Here is a 25,100-nt window from a genome sequence, read left to right on the forward strand (position 1 = left end):
GCCATCCTTTGGTTGAAAGTGATATTTGACAAATCATGTTCACATAATCTAATTTGGTGATCGGTTCAAAGAGCAATCTTTAAAAATATCACAAGTCTAACCATCATATAAGCATGTCATCCAAGTATGGGATGAGGAATATATACTTGATGGTGATTTTATTGATGGCTTGACTATAAATGCACTTGTATCATGTTCAATTTAGCTTCAGGATAAGAAGAGATATAAAAGTACAATGGGACAAACTTATAAAAAAACTCTTATATAGTACATCATTTGCATGACACTTGAGCTTAGTGTGTTCAACTGAGTTTGAGTTCGTACAATAATGGGGTAGATTAGACAAGCTTGCTCTATGCGGTAAATCATAAGCATGTTAGACGCTTCTTAGAGGAAGGTGTTCATTAAGGAGATACCAAAGTTAGATAAATTTTGATTAACCTCATATAGGAGGGTAGGAGACCAATAAAAAATAGTCCTAGAAGATTCTTATACAATAAAAGCATAGATGACACTACCATTGCTACTGCCCTCAAACTCTCATTGATTAATAATATAAATGTCCATTTTTGCAAAAAGCAAATGGCTCATTTGGTTTTACAATTAAAGTCTCCTTCTACTTTGGTTTAAAATAATTTTCCTACCTTCAAAATTTTATGCATAGATGTTTGATTTCCTAAAGTGAGTACATTCAATTCATATAACCATATTCTACTACAAGTACATGAGAACCTTCTACGGAGAGAACATCATATTGAATATCTATACTACTATATAAAAGTGGCTTGGGATTCCACTCTTAGCAAATCTTGATCATTCATTTATAAATTTTCAAAATTATCTGAAACGTTCATTTATGACTCCTCAAATTCTTTATTTAAAACACACTTGCATAACTTCTACATACAAAACATTTATAGTCACGTGCATTTAATGCACGGGCATTTTTACTAGTAATCATAAAAAGCAACTAATTGCATAGGAATAAGGCTATGGATAAGATTTGATAATGAGGTTCATCTTAGATAATGCATTAATTGATATAGTGCTCATTGTTATCATTATCAATAATAATATTGCATGAATTATATCCACTTTAAAAGTAGGATTGGAAAATATTAGTATGCTTTCAATTAGTGTTAGTCTGAGGGTTGGTTGACACAAAACATATTACTCTTGTTTGAGTTATACATCGCTTCTCAGCATCATTGGTTTCATCGTCTAGATCATACTTGATATTATCATCTTCTTAGTTTTCATGCTAGTCAGGATGAACAAAATCTAAGTCAAGACTTCTATGAAAATAGTTACTTGCATAATGTCTAGACTGCCACAAGTGAAGTAGGTGAAACTTGAAGATTGGATGCGCTTGGAAGATGAACTACTAAGAACAGTAGTAAATTTGTATTAGGGAATGGGCTTGAGTTACTGCTCCAATTGAAAGGGTCATTGTAATGCCTCCTTAATAATATAAACCTTTTGAGTCAACATCTTTTGACAAATATTAGAGCATATTCTAGCTAGAAATATATCGATATTAGCTTAATGATCTTTAATAATGTCATGCTAGATAATTAGCCCATTGAATTGAGTCGCATAATCAACAACTATCATAGAGCTCTACCTAAGCATGACCAACTCATTTAGAAGCTAATTATAGAGTATTAAAGGAATATGTTTTTGCTTTATAACATCTTCTGTCCTATCCTAAGATCCAACAAGTGGCTCACGAGATCTATAAAGTTGTCACTCCAATTTTGCCTAGTAAGGCTTGGTGTAATCGATGAGTTTCATATCAAAAAATCTAACTTAACAATTCCCAAATAGCCATCAATCAAAGTATTGGTTAACATATATGAGAAAATAAAAAAAAACTTTTAGGTTCATACAACCATCAAAAGTAGAAGGATTAACCTTAACCTTCATGGTGATGTCACAATCCAAACCACAATCATTATGCCTCCAAACAACATCGAACTAGATAAAACCTTAGAGAGGTTCATTATAGTGATGAGGTATCAATCCCATGGAAGAGGTTAATGGAGATAGCCGTAAAGCCTTACCGAAATGTATGTTAGCATCGTGGGGTGGTTGCAATGGAATATCTTCCATCTCAAGGTATTTAGGAAATCCATATAATGGAAAAGCTTGAATTCTTAGTAACTTTAGTTAGGTTGGATGGTGGTCGTTGAAAGTGGAGTGATGGTTAATAATCTATTATGGCATTATCCTTATAAGGGAAATCAAGTAATTGAGAAGATGAGCATCAGACAACGAGTGAAGAGAAATATCAAAAGCCAGTTGAGGGTGGATAGTTGGTTGAAATTCTTATTTGAGGAAGACAAAAAAATCAGCAGGATAATCATCAGATGTCGATTATTGATGGACATTGAAGATCTATCTTTCATAAGAATCGGATAATTGTTGATTGAAAATATTGGAAATAGAGTAACAATCATCGGTTAGTACAATTATTATCCTTATAAGATGGGAGGCAGATTTGAAGAGAAGATGGACGTCACATGTTAGTTATTAATATATGTTATAAGCAATAATCAAAGAGGAATGTTAGATCAACTAGGCAAGAAGACATATATTAAATGTTGTTGAATAATGAGTGTCAAACATCATTCATTAATAGGCATCAAATGATGATCCATGAGGCATGTTGAAGGTTAGTTGACATCAGGCATCAACGTTGGTTGACAAATGGTATCAGGTGGTGGAGGCGATGAGTGGGTCAATAATTGATGTCTTATAATAACTGGCACAACTTTTGAGTTGTTTAATTCTAGAGATTCTCTCCATCCAAAGTCTTCTCCTATGTTTGCAGAAACATGACTTAAAAGTACTCATTTTTATCCAAAAAATTAGGATACTTCATAAGTTGATTAAAAATTATTTCCCATGATCAATCTATATTTTAATTTGGACATCATAATGTCTTAGTAATCTCAAAACTAAGTGACCTTATGCTCATTAGATTTGTCTCATTTAATTGATATATTCAATTAATAAAGTGCATAAATTTGGATGTTATTTTAATCTTTAAATGACCTCAAGAAGTTTTACATTATACTTTAAAGTGTCTTATTTAGCCCTATTTAGGCTCGAATGAAGATGTTTTTTATATTGTTAATTTCATCTCGTTGACCACACTGTCTTGCCTATAAATTTATTGAAAATAAAATTTAAGTGATCATATGATCCTACAATTTGAACGAATTGAGATATAAAAATTACATCATAATTCATGTTTGGTTAAACAAATTTACTTGTGATGTATCAATTGCCTACTAATTTTGGATGCCAAAATCTTCTAGTCCAAACATATTTTAGGTCTTCAAAATTTTGAGATACAAAGTTATAATTTTAAGATAAAATCAAAGAGCAAACAAATTGTTAACCATGAAATTAACTCATTCAATCATAATTAAATATACACATCTTCTTGTATAAGAAGCAAAAATAATATATACTCAAATAAAATTTGCTAAAGAGGCCTTTTGTTATTATGCATGATGACCCCAACTAAAATTGCAATGTAGTAGTTATTCCTTCCAAGACTTCGGATTTGTTTGGGACAGTTTGTTAATGCTTTATAAAGTAACATTTTAATACAATTTTTTTAAAAAAAATTATAAATTTTTGTACTAAAAAGCTGCTTTAAAAAATAGTAAAAAAATTCTCCCAAACGAAACTTTTATCCACCAAAATATGGTAGGATTTTTACAAGGAGTTTGCCATCCATCTCCTCTTTTTACACATTGTATTAGACATGTTTGAATGCCCCATCAGTGCCTTATGTTCTTGTTAGACTAGCTCACCTTGTATTTTGATTCTTTAAAAGTCCAAAACTCTTTGAAACACCAAATTTCTCAATCTTATGCTTTATTGCCTTCAAACTATTCTAAAGCTATTATTGAAGCTTTGCTAAAAACAAAAAGATTGTTCTACTATCAGCTATCAAGTTATGTGGTTTGGCAGTAATCTAATCCAAAAGAGAGAGAAAAAAGGAGCACATACACTATCAAGAACCCACAAAGTTATATAAATAAATAAAGTTTTGTTTGGGACAATTTTCTCGCTGTTTTCTAATACAAAAATTTCTAGTTAAAAAATTGTTAGTATTAAAAAATCGTTTTAGAAAGCAGGAAAAAAACTATTCCAAATAAAACCTAAGTCAATAGAAAATACTCCACCTCAAACCAAATAAACCTGATCCACCAACAAATAATAGCCCTAAATTCTCCAAGAAAACACAAATGCCTTTGATTTCTCATAAAATACTAGAAAAAACGAGACTTATACCATACCAGAAGATCTTCAACAAATGCAGCTCCACAATGGCAAATATTCAAAGCCCTATATGGCCAATAGTGATCGTTTAGTCACCAAGAAGTGATACCCATGCATTAATAATCATGTTACTGACAAAACAAAGGCAATTTAACATAGCAAAATGATAGCCTGATACATCAAACTTCTGCTAATATGAGGATTAAAGGATGGTTGTATGCATTATGAAGAGTGTATTTAGGTGACTTAAACTCACAAGATTAGGTCACTGTTCATGGAGAAATTATTTTGTGCGGACACCAAATGTAATTTGCCGTCAATAGACCAATCAGAATGCGTCATGTCAATAGCACCGAGTGTGGTACCCACCGTGGTACTAAGCCGCGGTACCGAGCGGTACCGAACGGGGGGTGATGTGGTGCATTCTGATTGATCTCTGGATGTCGTTCGACATCCGCACAAAATAATTTGCCCTGTTCAAGGCTCTCCCAAGAACTGTGTGATTTTGAGAAATTATACCAAACTGTTCGATTGCAAGAAAAAGAAAAAGTAAGATTTTAACCTTCTACCGAAAAGCATTCAGTTATTTTAGTTCGCTAATAAATATGAACTCCAGAATAAACTAGATTGTTCATAAATAAGATGATGTTAGCATGAAGAAAGGATCCAAATATAAAACAAAAGAATGGAATTATAATTATACAAGAGAAATTACAAAAATGATTCAATGCATCTTACTGTTACAGCTTTAAAGTTCTTTAGTAGTACACATGGACTCAAAAAAGAAATATATTTCTACCTGAAAAATAAAAATCGACGGTCCCAATTCAGTAATTCCCTTTTAGAAGCTCGCGCTATGAACACAGTGAAAACTACATGTTCGAGCAATTAAAATGGTCTAGCTGCTTCTTCTAACATCTTCTTAAACCTAGTAAGCCTCTCTATTTCTTTCAAAGCCTGAAGTATAACATAAACTGAGTGACTAAATAAAATAAAAAATTTTGTTATTTATCGCAAGCAAAGTTTTCTTGGTTCCTCAATATCATTCTCTTGGACTAATTATCTACAATTACCTGCACTGCCATGTCGTCTGGACTAACTGAGTTCAAGTCCTCATAGCCAAGCTCTGAGGCAACCTCTACAAGAATGCAAGCATTATTAGTTAGAAGTTCTGAATAATAATTCAGTGAAACGAAAAATTCAATGAGACTAATCAATATTTACTTAGGAGTGACACCGTAGCATCAGCTGTTGCATATCCACCTTTCAATTCATTATAACGTGTAGCAAGATTGTCCATCTGTATTACGGGCCAGAAAAAAAATCAGTTAATTTCAAAGGAAAATATTTAGTAACTTTGACAAATTTCCATGCACATATATTTTCCTTTGCTAGCAAAGATTGTTTAAAATGAAAACACTCTTGGGAGCTTTGGCAAGCCAAAGAATCAATAGTCCTTAGAATGGCCTATCTTATGCTAGCAATAGTTTATCAAGATTGCTCTGTTTCACCAGGTTTGAATTCCCTTTGAAATCGATAATCAAAGAAAATTACAAAAAGATTGGCACTGATTTACTTTTTGGTGAAGTTGAGAAATGATCTTAATTTATACAACTCCCAGACAAATTCCATGCAATCACTGGATTCTTAGAGTTTACAATTTCTTCAGGTTTTTCAGTTGACTTTAAGACAACTTTAATCAACACATTTTCTAGTTATCTGGGAATTGATTATGTTAGGCAGGTTCTCACTGAACCGGCCCAGCTGGCCGGACCGGCTCTAGTATACAGGAGGCGGACAAACCGCACACCCGCCAACTAGGAAGCCAATTAAGGAGAGAGAGAGAGGGGCGACAGCTAGGTTTTGAGGGAATTTTTAAATTAGGAGTTTGAATTAAGGGATTAAATAGTAAGAGTCATTTAGGGTTAGGGTTATGCATGTTTTGTGGCTGTTTTGGAGAGTTCTTGACTTGGGAGTCTGGGAAGACTCCCTAGATTTCATCTAGGGATTAGGAGAGAAGATCCTCCTCTTGAATTGAGGATCAATTATATCGTGTGTTGGTTTCTTTGTTTATTTGAGTTCCTTCAATCCAAGGCGTTGTTTTTGCTGAAATTTTCCATCTGATTCTCGTTCGTTGCTGTTTTTAGCCTCTATTGTTAGGGATTACTCAGATTTCCCAAGATATTTGCTAACATATTATTGCTCAAATCAATAATATTTCATACCAGTTTTTATTAGAGATGCAACCATGATGGGCCACCAAGATAAACATTAGAAAATATTCCGTGTAGTGTTAAAGCACATCAAATCTCTAAAAGAAACACGTTTAAAGTTATTGCATATTTAGACACGAATAGTAAAACAAAAAAAAAAGAACCAATAACAGTAATCTAAAGAGCAGAATGAGTTGGTTTACTTCAAAGAAATGATCATCATCTGGTGGTATTTCCAAGTCAGGAGAGGAGCCTTCAGCCCTCAATACTTCATCTGCCAACATATCTAGGGGAACATCAATCCACAGTGATATGCCATGCCTCAAAAAAGCCCTTTAAAGTAAAAGGTTAAAAGAGAAGCTGTGAGCTCTTAAAAGCTGGAGTTCGAAAAGCAACAATTAGATATGCGGATTTATTATTAGAAAAATGAAAGTTAAGTTTCTTCTTACAGATTTGTTGAACTTTGCACAGCACCATCCCCTGCACAGACTACCAGACGACCCATAGCAGATAGCTGCCTTAGAACTTCAGTCTGACAAGCCACAATACATTATGTAAGAATTGTCCACTTAAGCAAATTATCACAATGGATGACCAAAGTAACTTCTTAAATACTTCAGATTCTTGAAATTTTTCATCATCTCTCTGTTGAAAGGATTTAGCAGCAGAGGCGCCAGCAGTTGCTTGTTCAACTACACTATCACTACACAACAGAAAATATATATATATAATGTATAACAAAATATTGTGTAAGGACCCAAAAGACGTACAGGGATTCTTTAATAACATTGGAAAGATATGAACCTTTCAAAGTAGTAGTATTTCAATACATTAGCTAAAACCTTCCCCAAGTTGGTTTTCATCGTGCAGTTCATCCCTGCACATCCATCATTTATAAATATATAATATAGCGCTTCATCTCAAACTTGTAGTATCTACAACAAAATTAAGTACAACAAAATTAAGTACGAAGTGACGCAACCATGGCGACAGAGTAAAACCGATGAAAAGTTGGAAAATGGAGTATGAGATAGTATGGTCAATGAAGCACTGGTAAAGGGAGTATGAAAGGTCTAGGAAGAGTTCAGACTGAAAATGGAAATCAGCAAACCACTACCATAGAGAAGGATAACAAAAAACAGAAATTCAACCAGAAACAAAATGGATAAAGTAGTTGCTATGGCTGTAATGATGACGAGGAAGATGATGATAAAGCAATTTTTCAGTTTCACAAATGAATTTACTCCATCGCAATCTGCAAATCGGCTCATATAAATGAAGACTTCTGAATGTAGATCTTACCAACAAGAAATATGGACGTGCCTTTCAGTTCATTGGAAATCTCAGCAGCTTTCTTCTGCATTCATGTTCAATTAGAAGAAATATTTCAGGTTTCTTGAGGTGCTGTTGTTTATTTTCATAATAATATTAGAAGCTAGGCCGCAATAAATGACTCACTTTTACAACGAAAGATGCTTCAAGCTCCACCGTTGACATTCTTGTGCCTACCGAACAATTTGAACAAAAAGAAATGGTCACTTGTTCATTTAACAAAAAATGGAAACTGTTCCGAACCATAATATTTCTAGACTAGGAATCATTTTTGAAGTTATAAATATTGAATGTTTGAATAATTAATCATTCCTTTAATTAAGATTTTGTGAATATATACAAGTATACAAGGCTGTAAAAGAGAGGTTTCCCAACTACAAATATAAGCATGAAATTCAAGCAGAAAATTATATAAACATGGGAGAATAAAGTAGGAAACTAATTAATTACAATATTATGCATTTATTTCTCAAACGATACATGGGCCATGTGAAGGGGGATTTGAATTTATTCCTAAAGAAAATTATAACTAATAGCCACATATTTCATGCATAATTAAGTGAAGAACAAGCTTTGCACAAAAATGAGTACCATGCTCATTGTTACAATATATCATTAGGGACCTAAGGAAGGTGGATGCCAAGTTCAGTGAGCAGGGAACACACCAAATGAAGCTTAACAGTTGTGGTGGCAATACATTGCTATGTAACTTTGGTGGAGAAGTGGGTTACAATACTTTGTTTCACAGTAGATGTTTTGTTGTAGTACAATGATCAATAGTGGGGCGATGGTTTATTAAGCATAAAAACAATGTTTGAGTGGGTAATAGCTAAACTGGATTGCCCTAAAAAATTCTATAATTAGTCAAATTAATGAGCGTAGATCCACAGAAAAAGTGAGCATTCGTGACATAGCAAGTAGTATCATCGCAGGATTGGTGTCTATCATCTTAGTGCAAATAAGAAGATCAATCATATATCAACGTTGAGATAAAAGAAGTCAATGTGGATGCCAAATAATTTCAACACCAAGATTATATTACAAAGGGCCCAAGTTCCCTTTTGCAAAATCGTTGGACAAGAAAAATGATAAAGCATTGCACGATTATGTTAGAGTTATCTAAAATAGTAATTTCATCAATATAAATTATAATAAAAATAAATGTATCATCATAGTTGAAGATAAAGAGAGATTTATCTAACAGAAAGTTGAGAAGCAAGTAACAACTAGAAGTTATCATAGCTCATGGTGCTAGGCACATGTGCTTGCTTGAGGCTATAGATAGATTTGCAAAGCTTGCACAGATATGTAGGGTGGTCAATGACAATGAAAACCAGTGGTTGAAAACTATTCATATAGCGGTAGGATTGACATTTGAATTGAAGTTGTCATGAAAGTTAACTCACATCCATTGGCAAACCCATTAGCCACCAACCGAGCTTCATATATTGCAATAGTGCCTTTAGAGTTATGTTTGTTCCAAGAAAATCCACATGCACTCAATCAAGTTTTAACTGGAGGTTCGGGAACAAGTTCAATGTTCCATAAAAAAAAAAAAAGCATTATATTCATCCAACATGGCCTAATGGTAGTTATTATCTTTAAGTGCTTGGGTTATGGTGGCAGGTTCAAGGTAAGGTGATTGATTTAGTTTGGTTGTGAGAATGAGTTTTTAGATTGATTATTCATTATTTATTATTATTATTATTATTTTGACTTGCTTGTTCATTGGATGTGTTGCTAGGGTAAAAGGTGGTCAAGTGGTGGTTGTCACGGAAGAGGGTCTCAATTTTGTAGTGGAGGGAGGTGGGGGTTTTGGATGTTTTGTTTAGACTGGATGTTGTACACGATGATGCTATAGAGAGAGATGTTGTGGATGGTGTGTATGAAGAGAGCCTCTATGGAAGGATAGGGGTATAGTAGGTAAATACCATAAGGAGATTGTTTTTTCAAGTGTGTCATAAGAGGGAGAAAGAGATGCAATGGGAAAGATAGAACTATAGATGATGAAAGACACATATTTGGATGTAGTGGTGTTGAGGCAGAGCTAGATAGGTACTTTAAGTGAAGAAGTAGCTGAGGTAGACATGAGGTTTGATGTGACATTCAAGTTTATTAGTGGTGTGTGTAGGTGAAGCCGCGGATGGTAAAGGTAAAAAGGACGAAGTGCGTAATAGTTGGAGGCAAGCCAAAGAGTTGTTCATATGGAAAGGAGAGACAGTGTGGGGGTCGGCGGATAGTTTATGATGTAGGCTAATGTGGAAAAATCATGCATCCAATAGGAAGGTGGAATGGCGCATGGGATGAGAAAGAGAGATTAGTTTGAACAAAATGCACGTAACGTCTTTCACTCATCCTTAGATACATGTGGTGGACTACTGAGATGAAAGATGCCATCACAAGATAAAAATACATCATGAGCTCGATAGTCGTCACTATTATTAGAGCATAGGGTAATGATTTTATGATTATTAAACTTTACTAGTAAGGCTTTGAAACTTATAAAGGCATAAAAAATATGAGACTATGCTTAAGTGAATAATACTAGATGTATTTTGTATAGTGATCAACAAAATGACATTATTTTTGAAATCATCATATGACTGTATGGGAATGCCCACATTTGAAAAGTGTATTTCAAAAGGTTGTGAAGATATAGTACCATAGGTAAAAAGTAGAATCTCATAACTTTTATAGCATTGACATGCATTGCAAAGGAGAGTTTATGTTGTGGAAATGATAAATCTAAATTGAAAAGAGAAATAATATATTTGAGTCTTTAAACTAACAGATAACTTTATCTATGATGCCAAACGACATGTTCTTGAAACCGGTAAATAAAATAAGTGCAGTTGATTGATTTTTCGTTCATACAAAACATTTTTAGTTTTCTCATCAAAAGGATTGCCCTTATGTGTAGATTATCCAAATGGTAAGTGTTAGGTAAGAACTCGATAGATATATGATTACAAAGAAAAAACTAATATATGAAAATTAAATTCTTTTTCATGCTAGGTACATGATGGACATTGTTTGAGGAAAAGCGATAAGATGCAGGTGGTAAAAAGGTGGAACAAATGTGGGTTATAGGTAAACAATGTCGTTTTCAATTATAAAGACATTAGAGCTATAATACAGAGTGTGAGTAGAGAGATTGCTCAAGTTAAAGATAATGCAATGAAAAGGCATTTTAGTCATGTGGAGTGACCAATGTGTAGTTGGTAATATAGTAGTTGTGTAGTTGCCACAAGGCAGGTTGGTGAGACGAGTGAGGCACTGATGAGCAGAAATTAGTGGTGGGTTAGGAAGAAAATAGTTGAAAATTTAGGAGTTGTAATAACAATTGGAGCAAAATCAAATGAAGACAAATGATAAACATATCAAATATCGTAATCACAAGACATAAATTTATATGTTTCAGTGAAATTCACCTATATCCATGGCTGCATAAAGGTCAAATATTTCACTAAACTTAAAAGAGAAGCATACAAATATTTCTTTTGTACATAAAAAGATCAGGATAGAGATACCACATTCTTTATGCTAATAATTAAGATGAAACACAACCACCTGCTGTGAAAATGAGGGTCAAATGTGGAGAAGAAAACTTTACTGTTCCTATAATTTCCATCTTTCCTTCTCGATTGTGAGCTTCTACTAACAAGAGTTTTCCCTTACTCTTGTTAAAAGCTTAGGCCCCTTTTTCCTCTCTCTTCCTCTCCTTTTTATTTTCTTGTGGTTATCAAATACCTAAATACAATGAGACCACCTCCTTATATAGAGCGTAGAAATGGTCGGTAGAAAGCTTTAATATATTAGGTAGTTTGTGGTAGGTATCGTAATATGGAGGCTAGGCAATGAATGGTAGGTCAAAAAAAATATGCATGAGATAGGTACGAAAACTGTATGAGTTAGGAAAAGAAAAATTATCTTCACATCTTAACAATCTCCCACTTGGAGATAAAATTTTCTAATGAAGTTATATAGTATTGGTGTCTAAACACCTCTTTGTACGACACCTTCATATCTTCATTCAAAGAGTTTTACTAAGGACTTGCAAAGCCTCAACTTTTCAATAGATAACACTTTCATGAGCATATCGACGAGATTTTCTACTTTTCGACTTTGACAAATCGTAAAACATAATGTTTAATCAAGCAACATATGATGTGATACTTTGAGTTAAATGTGTTTTGTTTACGAGTGAAAAGCAAAGCAACATTCTTTACAAACTAAATGACACATTGATTATTGCATAATAGATAAATATTGTCTTTGAAGATAGTTACTTATTCAGCTCTACCTGTTGATATTGAAAAATTATCTTCACATCTTAACAATCTCCCACTTGGAGATAAAATTTTCTAATGAAGTTATATAGTATTGGTGTCTAAACACCTCTTTGTACGACACCTTCATATCTTCATTCAAAGAGTTTTACTAAGGACTTGCAAAGCCTCAACTTTTCAATAGATAACACTTTCATGAGCATATCGACGAGATTTTCTACTTTTAGACTTTGACAAATCGTAAAACATAATGTTTAATCAAGCAACATATGATGTGATACTTTGAGTTAAATGTGTTTTGTTTACGAGTGAAAAGCAAAGCAACATTCTTTACAAACTAAATGACACATTGATTATTGCATAATAGATAAATATTGTCTTTGAAGATAGTTACTTATTCAGCTCTACCTGTTGATATTGCAACTATCTTCTACAATTGTGGCATGCAATTGAAGTCAATGCCACCTAGGGTAGATATTCCCAATAGAACGTTTTTGTATATCTAGATCTCCTCCCATATCTACATCAACAAATCATTGTAGTTTCAAGTTAACCCTTTTAAACTTTAATGAGTGAATTATTATACTTTTCAGGTAGTGTATAATGCAATTTACAACCTCCCATTGTCCCTTTCTTGGATTTGACATATAGCGACTATCAATTCCCACTACATGTGCAATGTTTGATCTTGTGCAGACCATTACATACATTAAAGAGCTAACTTTTGATGCGTAAGGGATTTTATCCATATAGTTTTTATCTTCACCTGGATATGGTAATTTTTCCTTTGAGAGCTTGAAGTAACTTGCAAGTGGCATACTACCATTTTTGTTTTCATCATATTGAACATATCCAACACTTCTTTTATATATATATATATATATATATATATATCCAACACTTCTTAAATGTATTCAGATTGTGATAAATTCAAAGTGCTTGTAGCTTTTTCTAGATATATTCACATTTTAAAAATCTTCTTGGCTTCCCCAAAATTTTCATGTTAAACAATGACAAATGTCTTTTAAGATAATTGATTTTTTTTATGTTGGCCCCTATAATCAACATATAATCAACACATATAGCAAGATAATATAATCTTTTCAAAGCCTTCTAAGTAACAACAATGATCAATATTGCATCTATGAAAATCAATATTGTGCATAAATTCATTAAACTTCTGATACGATTAATTTGGAGCTTGCTTCAAATTATATAGCTTTATTGCGTTTGTAGAAAGGATGTTCTTGCCCTTGTGTAACAACGCTTTCAAGTTAAGCCATATAGGTGCATTCTTTTGGATCTCCATAGAGAAGAGCAATCTTAACATCTATCTGCTCCGCCTACCAATTTTCTGCAGCTATAACAATCAGTACTAACCGTGTAGCTATTAGTTTAACCATAAGAGAAAAAATTCAAGGAAGTCAATAGCTTTCTTCTGTTTAAGGCCTTTTACTACTAAGCATGCATTGTACCTTTTGTTGCCATTATACTACTTAATTTTATAGATTCATATATTTTATAAGGATTAATTTTCTTCGATTAACATAGTTAAAGTCCATATATTATTTTTGTAGAGAGAATATCTCTTCTTTCATTGCTAGCTCCCGCTTAGATGAATTTTTAAACTGTATGTCCTCTTCATAGCATTCAGGTGCAATTTCATTAGCAAGCAACAAACAATATATATAAGAAGAACAACGATTAACTGGAATTCTTCGTGATCTATTGACTTCTATCGTAGAGTATTGAGCTGATGCTGATCTTGCTTATCGTTTTGGTGTCTTCCATTTTTTTATCAAAATAAACTAGCTCTTTTAATTTAAACTGCTTTATAGTAGAAATCAATTTTTAATCATATTTAGCCTAAATTCGTACATTTCAATTTCTTTGAAAATAACATTCTGCTTATTATTTTCTTATTTTCATCATCCTAAAATTTGCAGCAAAAGTCATATATCATAACTAATAAATTAACACTACTTTAGATTTTATGACAAATTTGACTCTTCCATTATTATCCATGTGTGCATAAGAAAGACAACCAAAAATTCCCAAAAATTCAAAACTATAGACAGGCTTTAATTAATGAAGCATGTTGTTGTATTTACTACGTTAGCCCAAAATGTATTTAGTAGTCTATGATGCACCGACACTTCTCCTCAAAGAAGCGTGCAGTGTCCGACACCGTATCCGACATGACACACGTCCGACACTCCTCCAACACATGTCAGACACACCGAAAATGTATCCAATTAAAAAAATATTAAATACAAATTGGACACGTGTATCCGACAAGCGTATCTTAAATATTTTATAAATTTTTAATATATAATTTCATGTATTTAAAATTTTTACTTATTTAAAATATAGAAATTAAATTTCTTATTTCTTATCCACAACATCGAATTAATCACCCTCTCAACATCGACGATAAACACCATCTTAATATTGATGTAGAATATTTATTGCATAATATCAATTCCCAACTCTTGACAGCATTGTCATCTCCTCTTTCGATGACTGATAAACGGCATAGACGCCCGACTCTCGATATCCTAATATTAATCATTTTAAGCAGAAATTCTAGTTAAATGACTTATTATTTCTAAATTATTTTTAAAATTATACTTATTTAATTTTTATACACTATTTTAAAATATAAAAACTATAATACCGTGTACAACCCATGTTCGTATCATATATTTTCAATAATTGACATGTCCCGTGTCCGTGTGGTGTCGTGTCCGTGTCGCTGTGCCCGTGTCTATGCATCATAGTTAGTAGTCCTACATATAATCTCATGCTTCTAGCCCTTTCATTTAAAGTCCTGCTCATTCTTTCAAAAACTCCAATCTATTCAAGAGTTCCTTATTCTCACTATATGAATACCATTACCATTGCAATAGTTTTTAAAATATATGCCATCATACTCCCCACTAATGTCAGATCATAGAAATTTAAATTCTACACTAGTCTCATTTTTTTAAGTTTTTTCATCTTACAAAGATATTCAATACATTAGATGTATTTTTGATAAAATAACCCATACCTTTATGATGTAGTTGTCTATGGATATGACATAATATATTGAGCCGCCTAGAAATAAAACGGGGGGCTATCCCAAATTCTAGTTTCTTGGCTTTAAGTTCTCTTTTAGTTTTTCATAACCTAACCTGATGTGAAACATGTAGGAGTTACTTGAGAAATTATAACGATTAATTGACAAAAACGTGCCAATATAGAATTATTGCTTGCAATAAAGATAGATTTCAGAATTCAAAACTTTTAACTTGCTTAGACAAAGAAGTGCTATTGAGATTAGCCAAACAATTTAATAAAAAAATCCAAAACAATAGTAAATGTTACATGCTCATAACAAAACACAACACTTAATAATGAGAAGTTCATCTTGAGCACCTTCTCACTCTTCCACTCTTAGGCTTTAGCAGAGAAAGATGAAACCTATAAGGAAGGAGATTACCACTAGGAAGATGGCGTCGAAGACCTTCATTGGTGGAGAAGTAGCCGGCGGTGGAGGAGGCGGCGGGTGACCGATGATGAACCAAGGCGTCTTGGGTTTTTGAAGATCAATCATCCCCACTAAACAGTAGAGGATGTGATTGACGTAGTTTTCCACCTATTCATCGTACTCCCAGTCGGACTCGTAGAAAGGGGAGCGGAGAATGTCGATTTCCCCAAGGGCATTGTAAGCGAGGCCATGATCGACCTCAGGATCGGCCATGCACCAACGACAATGAGGTTGGGAGAGGAGGACGCCTTCTTCTCTTGGCTTCAAGTCTCATGAGCAAACTAGGGTTTCCCAAGAGACATGAATTGATCCTCACCACAATTTGAATCAAAATAGAATGTATGGTTAGATTTAGCCATTTGAAGCTTGAATAGAACCCACGATCTCCCTTTTGATTTATACAGATTGATCTCTCTCAAAATTATAATTTGGCAAAAATAAACTTCTCCCTAGTATTCACAAAAAACGATCTCTCTCTATAGTTCACTCGCTCTTCCTCTCTACAGTTAACTCCTCCCCATTGGCAGGATCTCTCTCTCGGCAACTGAAAAGAACGGCCTGCTCTTCCTTTCATTCGCAAAAAAAATTGCTCCTTGCACTCTCTGGATACGCACTAACCCAACTCTCCAACGATTCTTTCATTCGAAAAATAGAGGCTCTACTTCTTCTTCAATTCGCACAAGCCGCCCCTCTCTCTCAGCAGTTCGCACGATCTCTCCCTCAACCACTCCCTCTCTCATTCGATCAGTTGAGAAGAAGCCCAGGATCTCCCGTCCAGAGCAGTTCGATTCGCACAATCCCTCATTCCCTCCGTGTGCTGTAAGAACCCAAAGACCGAACAAACCCCAGCAGTTCGCAACCTCCTCTCATATTCGCACAGAACGAATCGTTCAGCCCCCCCCCACTGTCGCTCTCTCCCATTCATTCGAACCGCTCGATCCTCTCTCAATTCGCAAAACTGAAACCCCCTCACGCTCTCAGTTCAAAACAGCCCCACGTCTCCCTCTCATTTTCGGAAACTACTCGCCCCTCTGCAGTTCCCAATCAGCCCGGTAGCTCTTCTGTTCGCACGATCCGGACAGAAAACCGTCCCCCTTCAGTTCGCAAATCCGGCTTCCTCTCCTTTCCAAGTTGCACGAAGTCCTCCTCACGATCGCCCATTTGCAGTTCACACGACAGAAGCCTCCCGCCCGGTCCTCCTCTCAAGTTTGTGTAAGAAGAATCCCAGCCCAGTCTTCATATTCGCATTCTCTCAATTCGCAAGCAGTCCAGGAAACGTCGCCCCAGAGCAATTCACGATCTCTCCCAGAGCAGTTCGCAATCTCTTCCAGGCAGTTCCAAAAATCCCTTTCTCTCCGATTTGCTCACCCAACGTAAGTCCTAACCAACACCGCCTGCAACTTTTAGTTCTACATTACGATTTGTCTGAATAAAGGTAACAAGGAATTAATAGAAGAGATATATTTTGATCCTTTTCTTTAGGAAGAAATCAAAGAATGTAGATTCCACTTTTTCTTTTTGTTTTAATCTGAAAATAAGATTTAGATCTATATTCTCTTGCCATAAGATAAGTTTTCTATAAGATCAAATTCCTGTTAGATTTGTAAAAGCATATGGATCATCTCTTCTTAACTTAGATGCAGTTATTCTAAAGTAATTTTGAGTTGCCATTTTTTTTTTAGTAAAGAAAAAATTGAGAAAATGAAATACTAAACTCTTTGATAGTTTGCTTTGCTCTTATAAAATTTGAGAAGATTTCTTGAATTCAGTTGCTTAAGCTTCACTAGTAGTTAGTTCTCATAATGATTTAGTAAGTATTTTGTTTTTATTCAATGAAATCTTGACGGTGAAATAAAGCAAGTTGTTATAGGCTCTTTATATTGTATGGTTACCATTCTCATCTCAATGCAATCAAATGGCTTTGTGTGAATGGTTATATACATGTGTTCTTGAGGCTTATAAAGTTATTGGGAAAATAATATGCTTTACATTGGAAATATTCATGAATTTAAAAAAAAAAGTAAAATGGGTTTAATTGTTCTTTCTTATTATTATTGTTAAAAGTGTTTATGTGAACTTGTATGTTGCAATGATTAGCATGAATATGTTTTAGAAAATGAATGGTGGTTATGAATGGTAATTTGAAACTTGATTGTTGGAGAATAAAAAATTGTTTTGTTTTGAAAATACGATATGTATAGAAAAATAATAAATAGGGCTTGTAATTTCGAAAATGTGAAACTTATGTGTTTTAGAAATGTGAAATTGTGTATGTGTAAAGAAAGGTGTATGTTTTGAAAGATGATTTGTGAATGTAAGTGTTAAGAGTATAGTGTGATCTTTGAATAGTGAAGTGTACATTTTTGAAAGGTAAAATGTGTAAGTGTGAGAATGCTTAAATATGGGAATGTGGTGGAATTTGTGTATATTTTGAGAAAGGAAATTGTAAGGAGATAACAAAATATCAACTTCTCCTTGATCGTTGTAGGCAAACCCATGATCGATCTCAGGATCGGCCATGCACCAACGACAATGAGGTTGGGAGAGGAGGACGCCTTCTTCTCTTGGCTTCAAGTCTCATGAGCAAACTAGGGTTTCCCAAGAGATGGGATGCATGGGAAAGTGGGCGGCCAAAGTGGGGAGAAGAGGGAGGGGCGGTTTGGGTGAGGGCTTGGATTAAGTTAGAAAAGGGGAGAGGAAATTTAATCAAAATCTGAAATTAATTTCAGTTTTTTAAGTGGATTTGGCGGGATTTAATTTGATTTTTGAATTCAAATTAAGGTGGGATTGGGAGCTTTAATGGGAATTAATGGGGAAGCCACCAATAGGGGTTCGTCGGCATTGAGAGGAAGGAGGGGGTTGTGGGGGAGAGTTTTATGAGTTTCCAAAACAACACATGGGAATTAGGAAAGATATCATGAAATCCAATTTTATTTGAATTTCAAATAGACTTGAATTTATGCACTTTCCTAATTAAGATTTGCAAATAAGGAAAGTATTTAAAATTTGAATTTCAAATTTCAAATTGAGGTAATTACTTTTATTTTCTCTTAGAGCTAATTTAGAAAGGAAGAGATGATGATTGAAATCATCATAATGAAGGGTTTAATGGGTGGGCCGGCGGTGGGGTTTGAAGAATGGGTTTCGGCCGGCGGTTAGGAGGTATTGGCTGGCGGTGGGGATGGGTATTGGGTGGCGGGTGGGCTTGAAGTGGTGGAACTAGGGGAGGAATTGGGTGGAGGGGGCTAAGCAGCTGGTGGTAGAGGGGAAAGAAGGGGCCAGCGGGTGGAGTGGGGGAAGGAAGAAGAGAAGAACACAAATAAAATAGAAATAAACTAACCACGAGCCGTGGACCCCTCCAACGACTGGTGGGTATTGCGCTAGCCCTTACATCGGGCTCTCTCTTCTCTCTAGTGCACACACAAGATGAAGAAGACAAACATAAAATTTTCATTCAAATATTCATCATTAGAAAATAATACAAAGACTAGGCCTTCATATATAGGCCTCCAAAGCACAAAATATAAAAGACACAAATGCCCTCAGGCTACAACATGACACAAATCCCTCGAGTACAAATGAAAAACTGAAAATTAAATCAAAGAAATGCACTAAAACATCATAAATAAAGACTATGAATCTTAGCCGTCGATCAAATATCCAACCGATGTCGAAATGTACGGTGGATGTCCTCATCATGACCCTTATTTATTTTCCTAAAATGCAATCATCACATAAGCTAGAATCAACTGATTTCAAATTTGAAAATTTACCTTTAGAAAGAAGGATCTTTAGGTTCTTCTCACTCATGTGGCAAAATCTTTAACACCAAATATTAGTCTCTATAGTCAAACAAGTTGTAGCTCCCACTTTTTCAATATTTGTGGTAGTGTAGAGTGTACCAGTCTTATTTCCTCAAGTAATAACCACGGCTACTTTGGTCATTCTCTGGGCGTTAGCATTAAATGTGGTATTACATCCATGTATTGCAAACTATCCCATAAAGATCAAATTTCTACTCATGCAAGGAATGTATCTAACCTTACTTAGCTTCTATGTGACTCCATTTATAATTTAGAGTATATCATCATCAATTCCCACAATATCTAATGGTTGATCATTAGTCAAAATGAATTGATATAATTGCCTATATAGTAATTTGTTATTATTTTTTATGAGAAGAAGGATGGAATGATGCACTAAACTTTAGTCTCTTTGATTCCATTAGACTATCAACACTAAGAATCAATGTCTTCTATAGCAATATTTATGGTTTTTTTCTTTCTTTTGTGACCATCTTTCATCATGTCTTAGATTTTCACAATGCTAACATTCAGTTGAATGTCCTCGGGATTTGCTTATGTTATGATGTGTATTGGCTCTTTTTATACGAGGGAGAACTTTGGCTAAATATTCAAGAGAGCTATAAAGGCTTGAAGAATCATGAAGCTCCACTCGAGCACCACCTCCATCTAACCTTCGCCGCCTAACAATTGCCATGGACCTTCATCGCCCCAAAGCCATCGTTGGAGCACTGCCCAACCGTTATCATCGAACTGCCTCCATCCAACCTTCATTGCCTGACTGTTGTTACTGGACCACCGTCATACTCTCGTCGTCAAACCATTGTCGCACGATTACTTCCATCAGACTTTGGTTGTCCAACCGCATTTGGACTACCGCTTGATCAAACCTTCTTCGCCTAAAAATTATTGTTGGACCATTGCCCAATTGCCTCCATCATACCTTCACCGCAAGATTGCCGCCATCAAACCTTTGCCGCCCGACTATCACCATCTAATCTTTGTTGCCCAACCGTCATTGTCGAACCTTCGCTACCCATCGACATCGTTGAACCACAACTTGACCACCATCAAATAATCATTGTCTTCATCGTACGATCACAATTGTTGGACGACTGTTTGACTACCGTCGTCAGACCTTCGCCGCAAAACCATTGTTCAGAACTTTACCGCCCAACCATTGCCATTAGATCTCTAGCACCCAATCACTGCCTTCAAATTATTGTTGCCTGACCACCATAGGACTAACGCAGTTGGACCATCACAGAAAAGGTCCCTTCCACCTTTAATGGCTACCGACATCGTCAGACAACTACCCAAGCACAACCGTCAAATCATCTCAACTACAATTGTCTGAAAGCCTTTCACCCAATAAAAATTCTGTCATATTTTCTACCAATTCTTCATACTCTTGTAATTTTGCCATCTCCAAGTTAAAAATGGGTAAACATTTGTTACCAGCACTCACATAGTGAAATAATTTAGCTAGGTCAGGCCACATGGTTTTTCCCCTTTTCGATTTTCTACAAAAAAAATTTGGAATCACTCATGCTATTTTCATTTATTTATTTGTATGCTGGATATTCATACAAATCTAGGACTTAAAACTCTCTTATTCTATTGTTGTGACAGATCTAGCCCATGATAGTAATGAAGCCAATGAATGCAAGTAATTATCAAAACTATAACTTTTTTTTGGAAAAATATGCAATAATTCATTATAAAGAATTTTTAGAAATGAAAAGAAGACTAAAACCACTTGATCAAAATCCAAAAATTCTTCTCCTTGTAACAATCAATGCACATCCAGTATCATTGCTTAGCTCCATAGCCCTCCAAGGTCTTTAGCAAATACCTTGTTTTAGGAGGTTCAATCTTCTATCAAAGTGAGAAAGATGCCATAAACAAAAGAATCGACATCCGATTGACTCATTTTACTTCAATATTTATCAATTTTTTAATCATAAGGATACCTTTTCTCATAGATATTTAGAGCACAACTACCTTATCAATCCCATGGTTCATTTGGAAAATATATATATACCCTTTTGTCAAGCTTGCTTCTTTCTTAATCAAATTGACTTAAGAAGAAGAATTTTTATCTGTTATGGAAATTCCATTTCTTTCCTATAAATGTAAATACCTATGGCCTCCTTATAGAATAACCTTATGACCCTTTCACAACAAGTCATAGGTTTTACACATAAGCCGGAAACAATGAACTAGCCATTTATTTATCTATTGGTTGCCTAATATTCAGTAGTGTACATGGGAACCTCAACTAACATGGGCATTTATTAAAAAAGGATACTTGCCGGTTGTTATGAGCAAAAGAGCTAGTACCTTGTGAAAAGGATATATAAGATGTGGAGATCATAGCTCAAAAAATATAATAAGGTGGATGCTACTGATGAGGATCCACAACTCTATAGATTAATGATTTAATAAAGTGAGTATATTAGGGATTATTAACCGCAAAGGGTTATTTGCACACCCCCACACATACACAAGCATAAAAAAAGTATTACTACACAAACCTAACAAAGCTCTACCCATAAGTCCATGAACATAATGTGCTTAAAACATGAACAAAATCTGCATCTCACATTGCATATATGTCAATTTCTATACAAGGAGAAGCATTTTTTTAACAAGATAAATGTATTTTGGGAATCCTATTTATTGATTCCAGAAATTTCATAGGCAACGAATATAGTTACATTTTGCAAGCTGAAAGATAGTTATTAGGTCCATCTACTATCATAGGTCTAAAAAAACCACAAACAGCTTAGGCATTTCATCAAACATCTTGAGTGCTAGATTCAAGCTGTCAGAAAATGAGCTCAAAAACCTGGCTAACGTTTTAAACGTGATTCTCCGCTTACAGTCTTAGAAAGCACACCGGCTAATTAATTGGTTAAAAAAGATCTTCCTAACTTATATTTGACCCATTATACGAGCCTGCCTTATCCTTTACACGCGGGGATTTGGATCATGACAATGTCTAATAAGGAAATTAATCATGCACTAATTCCAGCCACAACAAAGTTATTTGATCGATCGAGAGGAGAGAGACCGCACCGCAGATGCCATGAGAACGAGAGCTCTTGGCGATTCTAGAACGTCCGAGGCACCTCCAGGACTTGGGGTTTCGGGGCCTACTTGGCAATGATGAAGACGGAATCGAACTTAGTAAAGAGAAAGAAGGAGAATCGAAAACGTGAGAACTGACTTGAACTGCTGCTCTTATCGCCATGCTGCTCTCCCTTCGCAATGTCCTCTCCCATAGCAAATTAAAAACTGGATCGATGATTTACGGAGCAGTGTAACAGTAATTTTTTTATTAGGGCTGTTACATTGCTCAGCTTAACAGTAATTAGACTCACAATCAAGAGATTATTACTCGTGGAGTTTGGACCTAGAAAATCGTTCGATTTTGTGACTGTAAAAAATAAAAGTGTAGTGACGAAAAGTAATTGTACTTTTAATATGCTTTTATTGTTCTCAATCACACAACCGAATGATTTTTCGGGTCTGAACTCCGCACGTAATTAGAGGTACTGTGGCTCACTCAAAAGTCGAGAGGATTTCCAAGTGAAAAGACATTGAGCAATGCTAAGCGAATAAAGTGACATTTTCTTCCCCTCACTAATAATTAATATGATTGCACGTGCACAACGATTTAAATTATTGTAGTAATAATGTAACTAATCCCTCAAAAAACAGTTTTAATCAACTCTAATTTTGAGATAACATACAAATTGATAACTTTTAAAATTACATTCATTGATATTCGAACTCCGATTTTAATAAACATATTATTGAATTGAATGTATTGATGAAACAAACTCATTGACACTCTGAATGAGCTCAAATCAAGTAATTGAAGTATACTTGGAAGCTTCAGAATATTAATTGAAAGATGAAATGATGTCTAAATCATGTGCGCTTATATCAAATCAAGGGATCTATATAGATTGTTTGATGAAGTGTTTTGAATTATAGTTAAAATTCCCAAAAATGCGTCTAAAAAATGCTATAAATATTATCTAATTGTATACATGAGCGGGATTTAAGAGCTTAGAGAGATTCATAACTCTATTGCATTTTCGACGATCGTTGTCAAATACTACTATCATTAATCTCTATCACTACATTCAGACTTTTGTAATTCAACTATTGTTGCTTAAAAACTAATATGTACCTATATTATTGGGTTTTAGTATGCATATGGATACATAGTTTTATAATCCCTACAACAAGAATCAGATAATTATTCACAATTATGTATAATTTCATCTTCTTTAAATATGAGGAATGAATGATTCTTGTATCATCATTTATTTAGTTGATTTATTCAACAAGTTCATGCTAATTATTACCCTTCATGTGTTTTCATATAAAATTTCTAGTTTCTTAAAACTTTTATCCTAGTGTGTTGAAACTTTGTAAAAAACTAAGGTAATATATGCACACACTACCATTATAAATTTTCTGATATGTAACACATTGGTGTCATTTATGGGAAATCCTTCTTAACATTTTAGAACTATTTCCTCAATTGTTGGTGATAAATCTCTCAATTAGATGTGTCAATATTTGACACGACCCAAAACCCGACTCAAACTCGAACAAAAAATTTTGGGTTCAGATTAACCTATTTGGGAAACGTGTCAAATTTGAGTATCAAATCCTGACCTGATTACAAATTCAGGTAGGGTTGGGTTAACCCGAGGGTTGGGTTAACCCGAAACCCAAAATCAACTAAAAACTAACCTGAGTCCATGTCCAAAACTTCACCGCAACCCTACCTTTCCCTCGCCTGCCACACTCCTCTACTTGCGCTCATAAATTAGCACCTGCCATACCTCACTCTCTGGCCTTGCCCGTGCTCGCAGCCTTCCACCTTTGCTCGTCTGCCTCATTCTTGTGACCCACACTCGCAAAACCCTTGTGCCCACACTCATGCTTGCACCCTGCTCGCATCTTTAGGTTAGAAGATTGGGTTAACTTGAAAATCTGATGGATCGGGTCTGGGTCTGAATTTCTAACTTGTTTGCCTAGTCTAGTCAGGTTCAAGTTAAAGTAGCTAGAGGAGAGTTAGTTTTGGGTTATACCCGAATTCGACCTGAAAATCTATTTTGACACCCCTACCCTAAATCAAGGATATCATAATATAGGTAGTGAATATCCCTCAACCTCCGATTTAGAGGATTATATGTTTTGGATTGAAGAACCTCAAGTTCAAATCACATAACTTCTTAAAGATGGCTGAATAATGAAGAGCACTATCACAAATATAAAATTTTGAATTTCTGTTTGAACTAGAGTGCTTTGGCACTATGCTTGCGAGAGCTACGACATTAGGCTTAATTACACAGCTGCGCCAGAGTTTGTCGTTGTAGTATTTGAGTTTTTGTTTTACAATACTTTGAATTCAACATGTGATACTATGGCATTCGGTTGGAGCATTGCAACTCTAGGCCACTGACACGGTTTATGTTTTTTTTTATCAATCCTAAGCATCAAAGCTCTAGCACGGCCACTTCCTCACCCACTTTGGTGGCTTGCTGTGGAAGAAGAGAGAAAAATGAAGAGGGAGAGGAGAGAGGGAAGAGAGATAAGGCTAGTT

At 34.8% G+C, this 25,100-nt stretch overlaps 1 protein-coding gene across 1 annotated transcript; it reads right to left on the minus strand.

Moving 5' to 3' along the window:
- Positions 1-4,926: 4,926 nt before the first annotated feature.
- On the minus strand, positions 4,927-22,763 carry LOC110107438 (probable inactive shikimate kinase like 1, chloroplastic). The gene is made up of 10 exons (XM_020837703.2): positions 22,550-22,763; positions 7,971-8,017; positions 7,815-7,869; positions 7,317-7,389; positions 7,128-7,215; positions 6,962-7,044; positions 6,716-6,845; positions 5,524-5,599; positions 5,373-5,437; positions 4,927-5,256 (listed from the first exon to the last, which is right to left on the minus strand). The coding sequence occupies exons 1-10, from the start codon at positions 22,722-22,724 to the stop codon at positions 5,188-5,190; spliced, it is 861 nt and encodes a 286-aa protein (XP_020693362.1). The 5' UTR covers positions 22,725-22,763; the 3' UTR covers positions 4,927-5,187.
- Between the last annotated feature and the right edge of the window lie 2,337 nt (positions 22,764-25,100).

This window comes from Dendrobium catenatum, unplaced genomic scaffold, assembly GCF_001605985.2.
Source record: "Dendrobium catenatum unplaced genomic scaffold, ASM160598v2 fragScaff_scaffold_853, whole genome shotgun sequence".
NCBI lineage: Eukaryota > Viridiplantae > Streptophyta > Magnoliopsida > Asparagales > Orchidaceae > Dendrobium > Dendrobium catenatum.

Excerpts from the sequence above, each read along its gene's own strand:
- LOC110107438 (XM_020837703.2), bottom strand. The coding sequence starts at position 22,724 with ATGGCGATAAGAGCAGCAGTTCAAGTCAGTTCTCACGTTTTCGATTCT. Across the intron at positions 8,018-22,549 it reads TCGTTCTCATGGCATCTGCG|GCACAAGAATGTCAACGGTG; the intron begins GTGCGGTCTCTC and ends ATTGTTCGGTAG. Across the intron at positions 7,870-7,970 it reads AAGCATCTTTCGTTGTAAAA|AAGAAAGCTGCTGAGATTTC; the intron begins GTGAGTCATTTA and ends ACATGAATGCAG.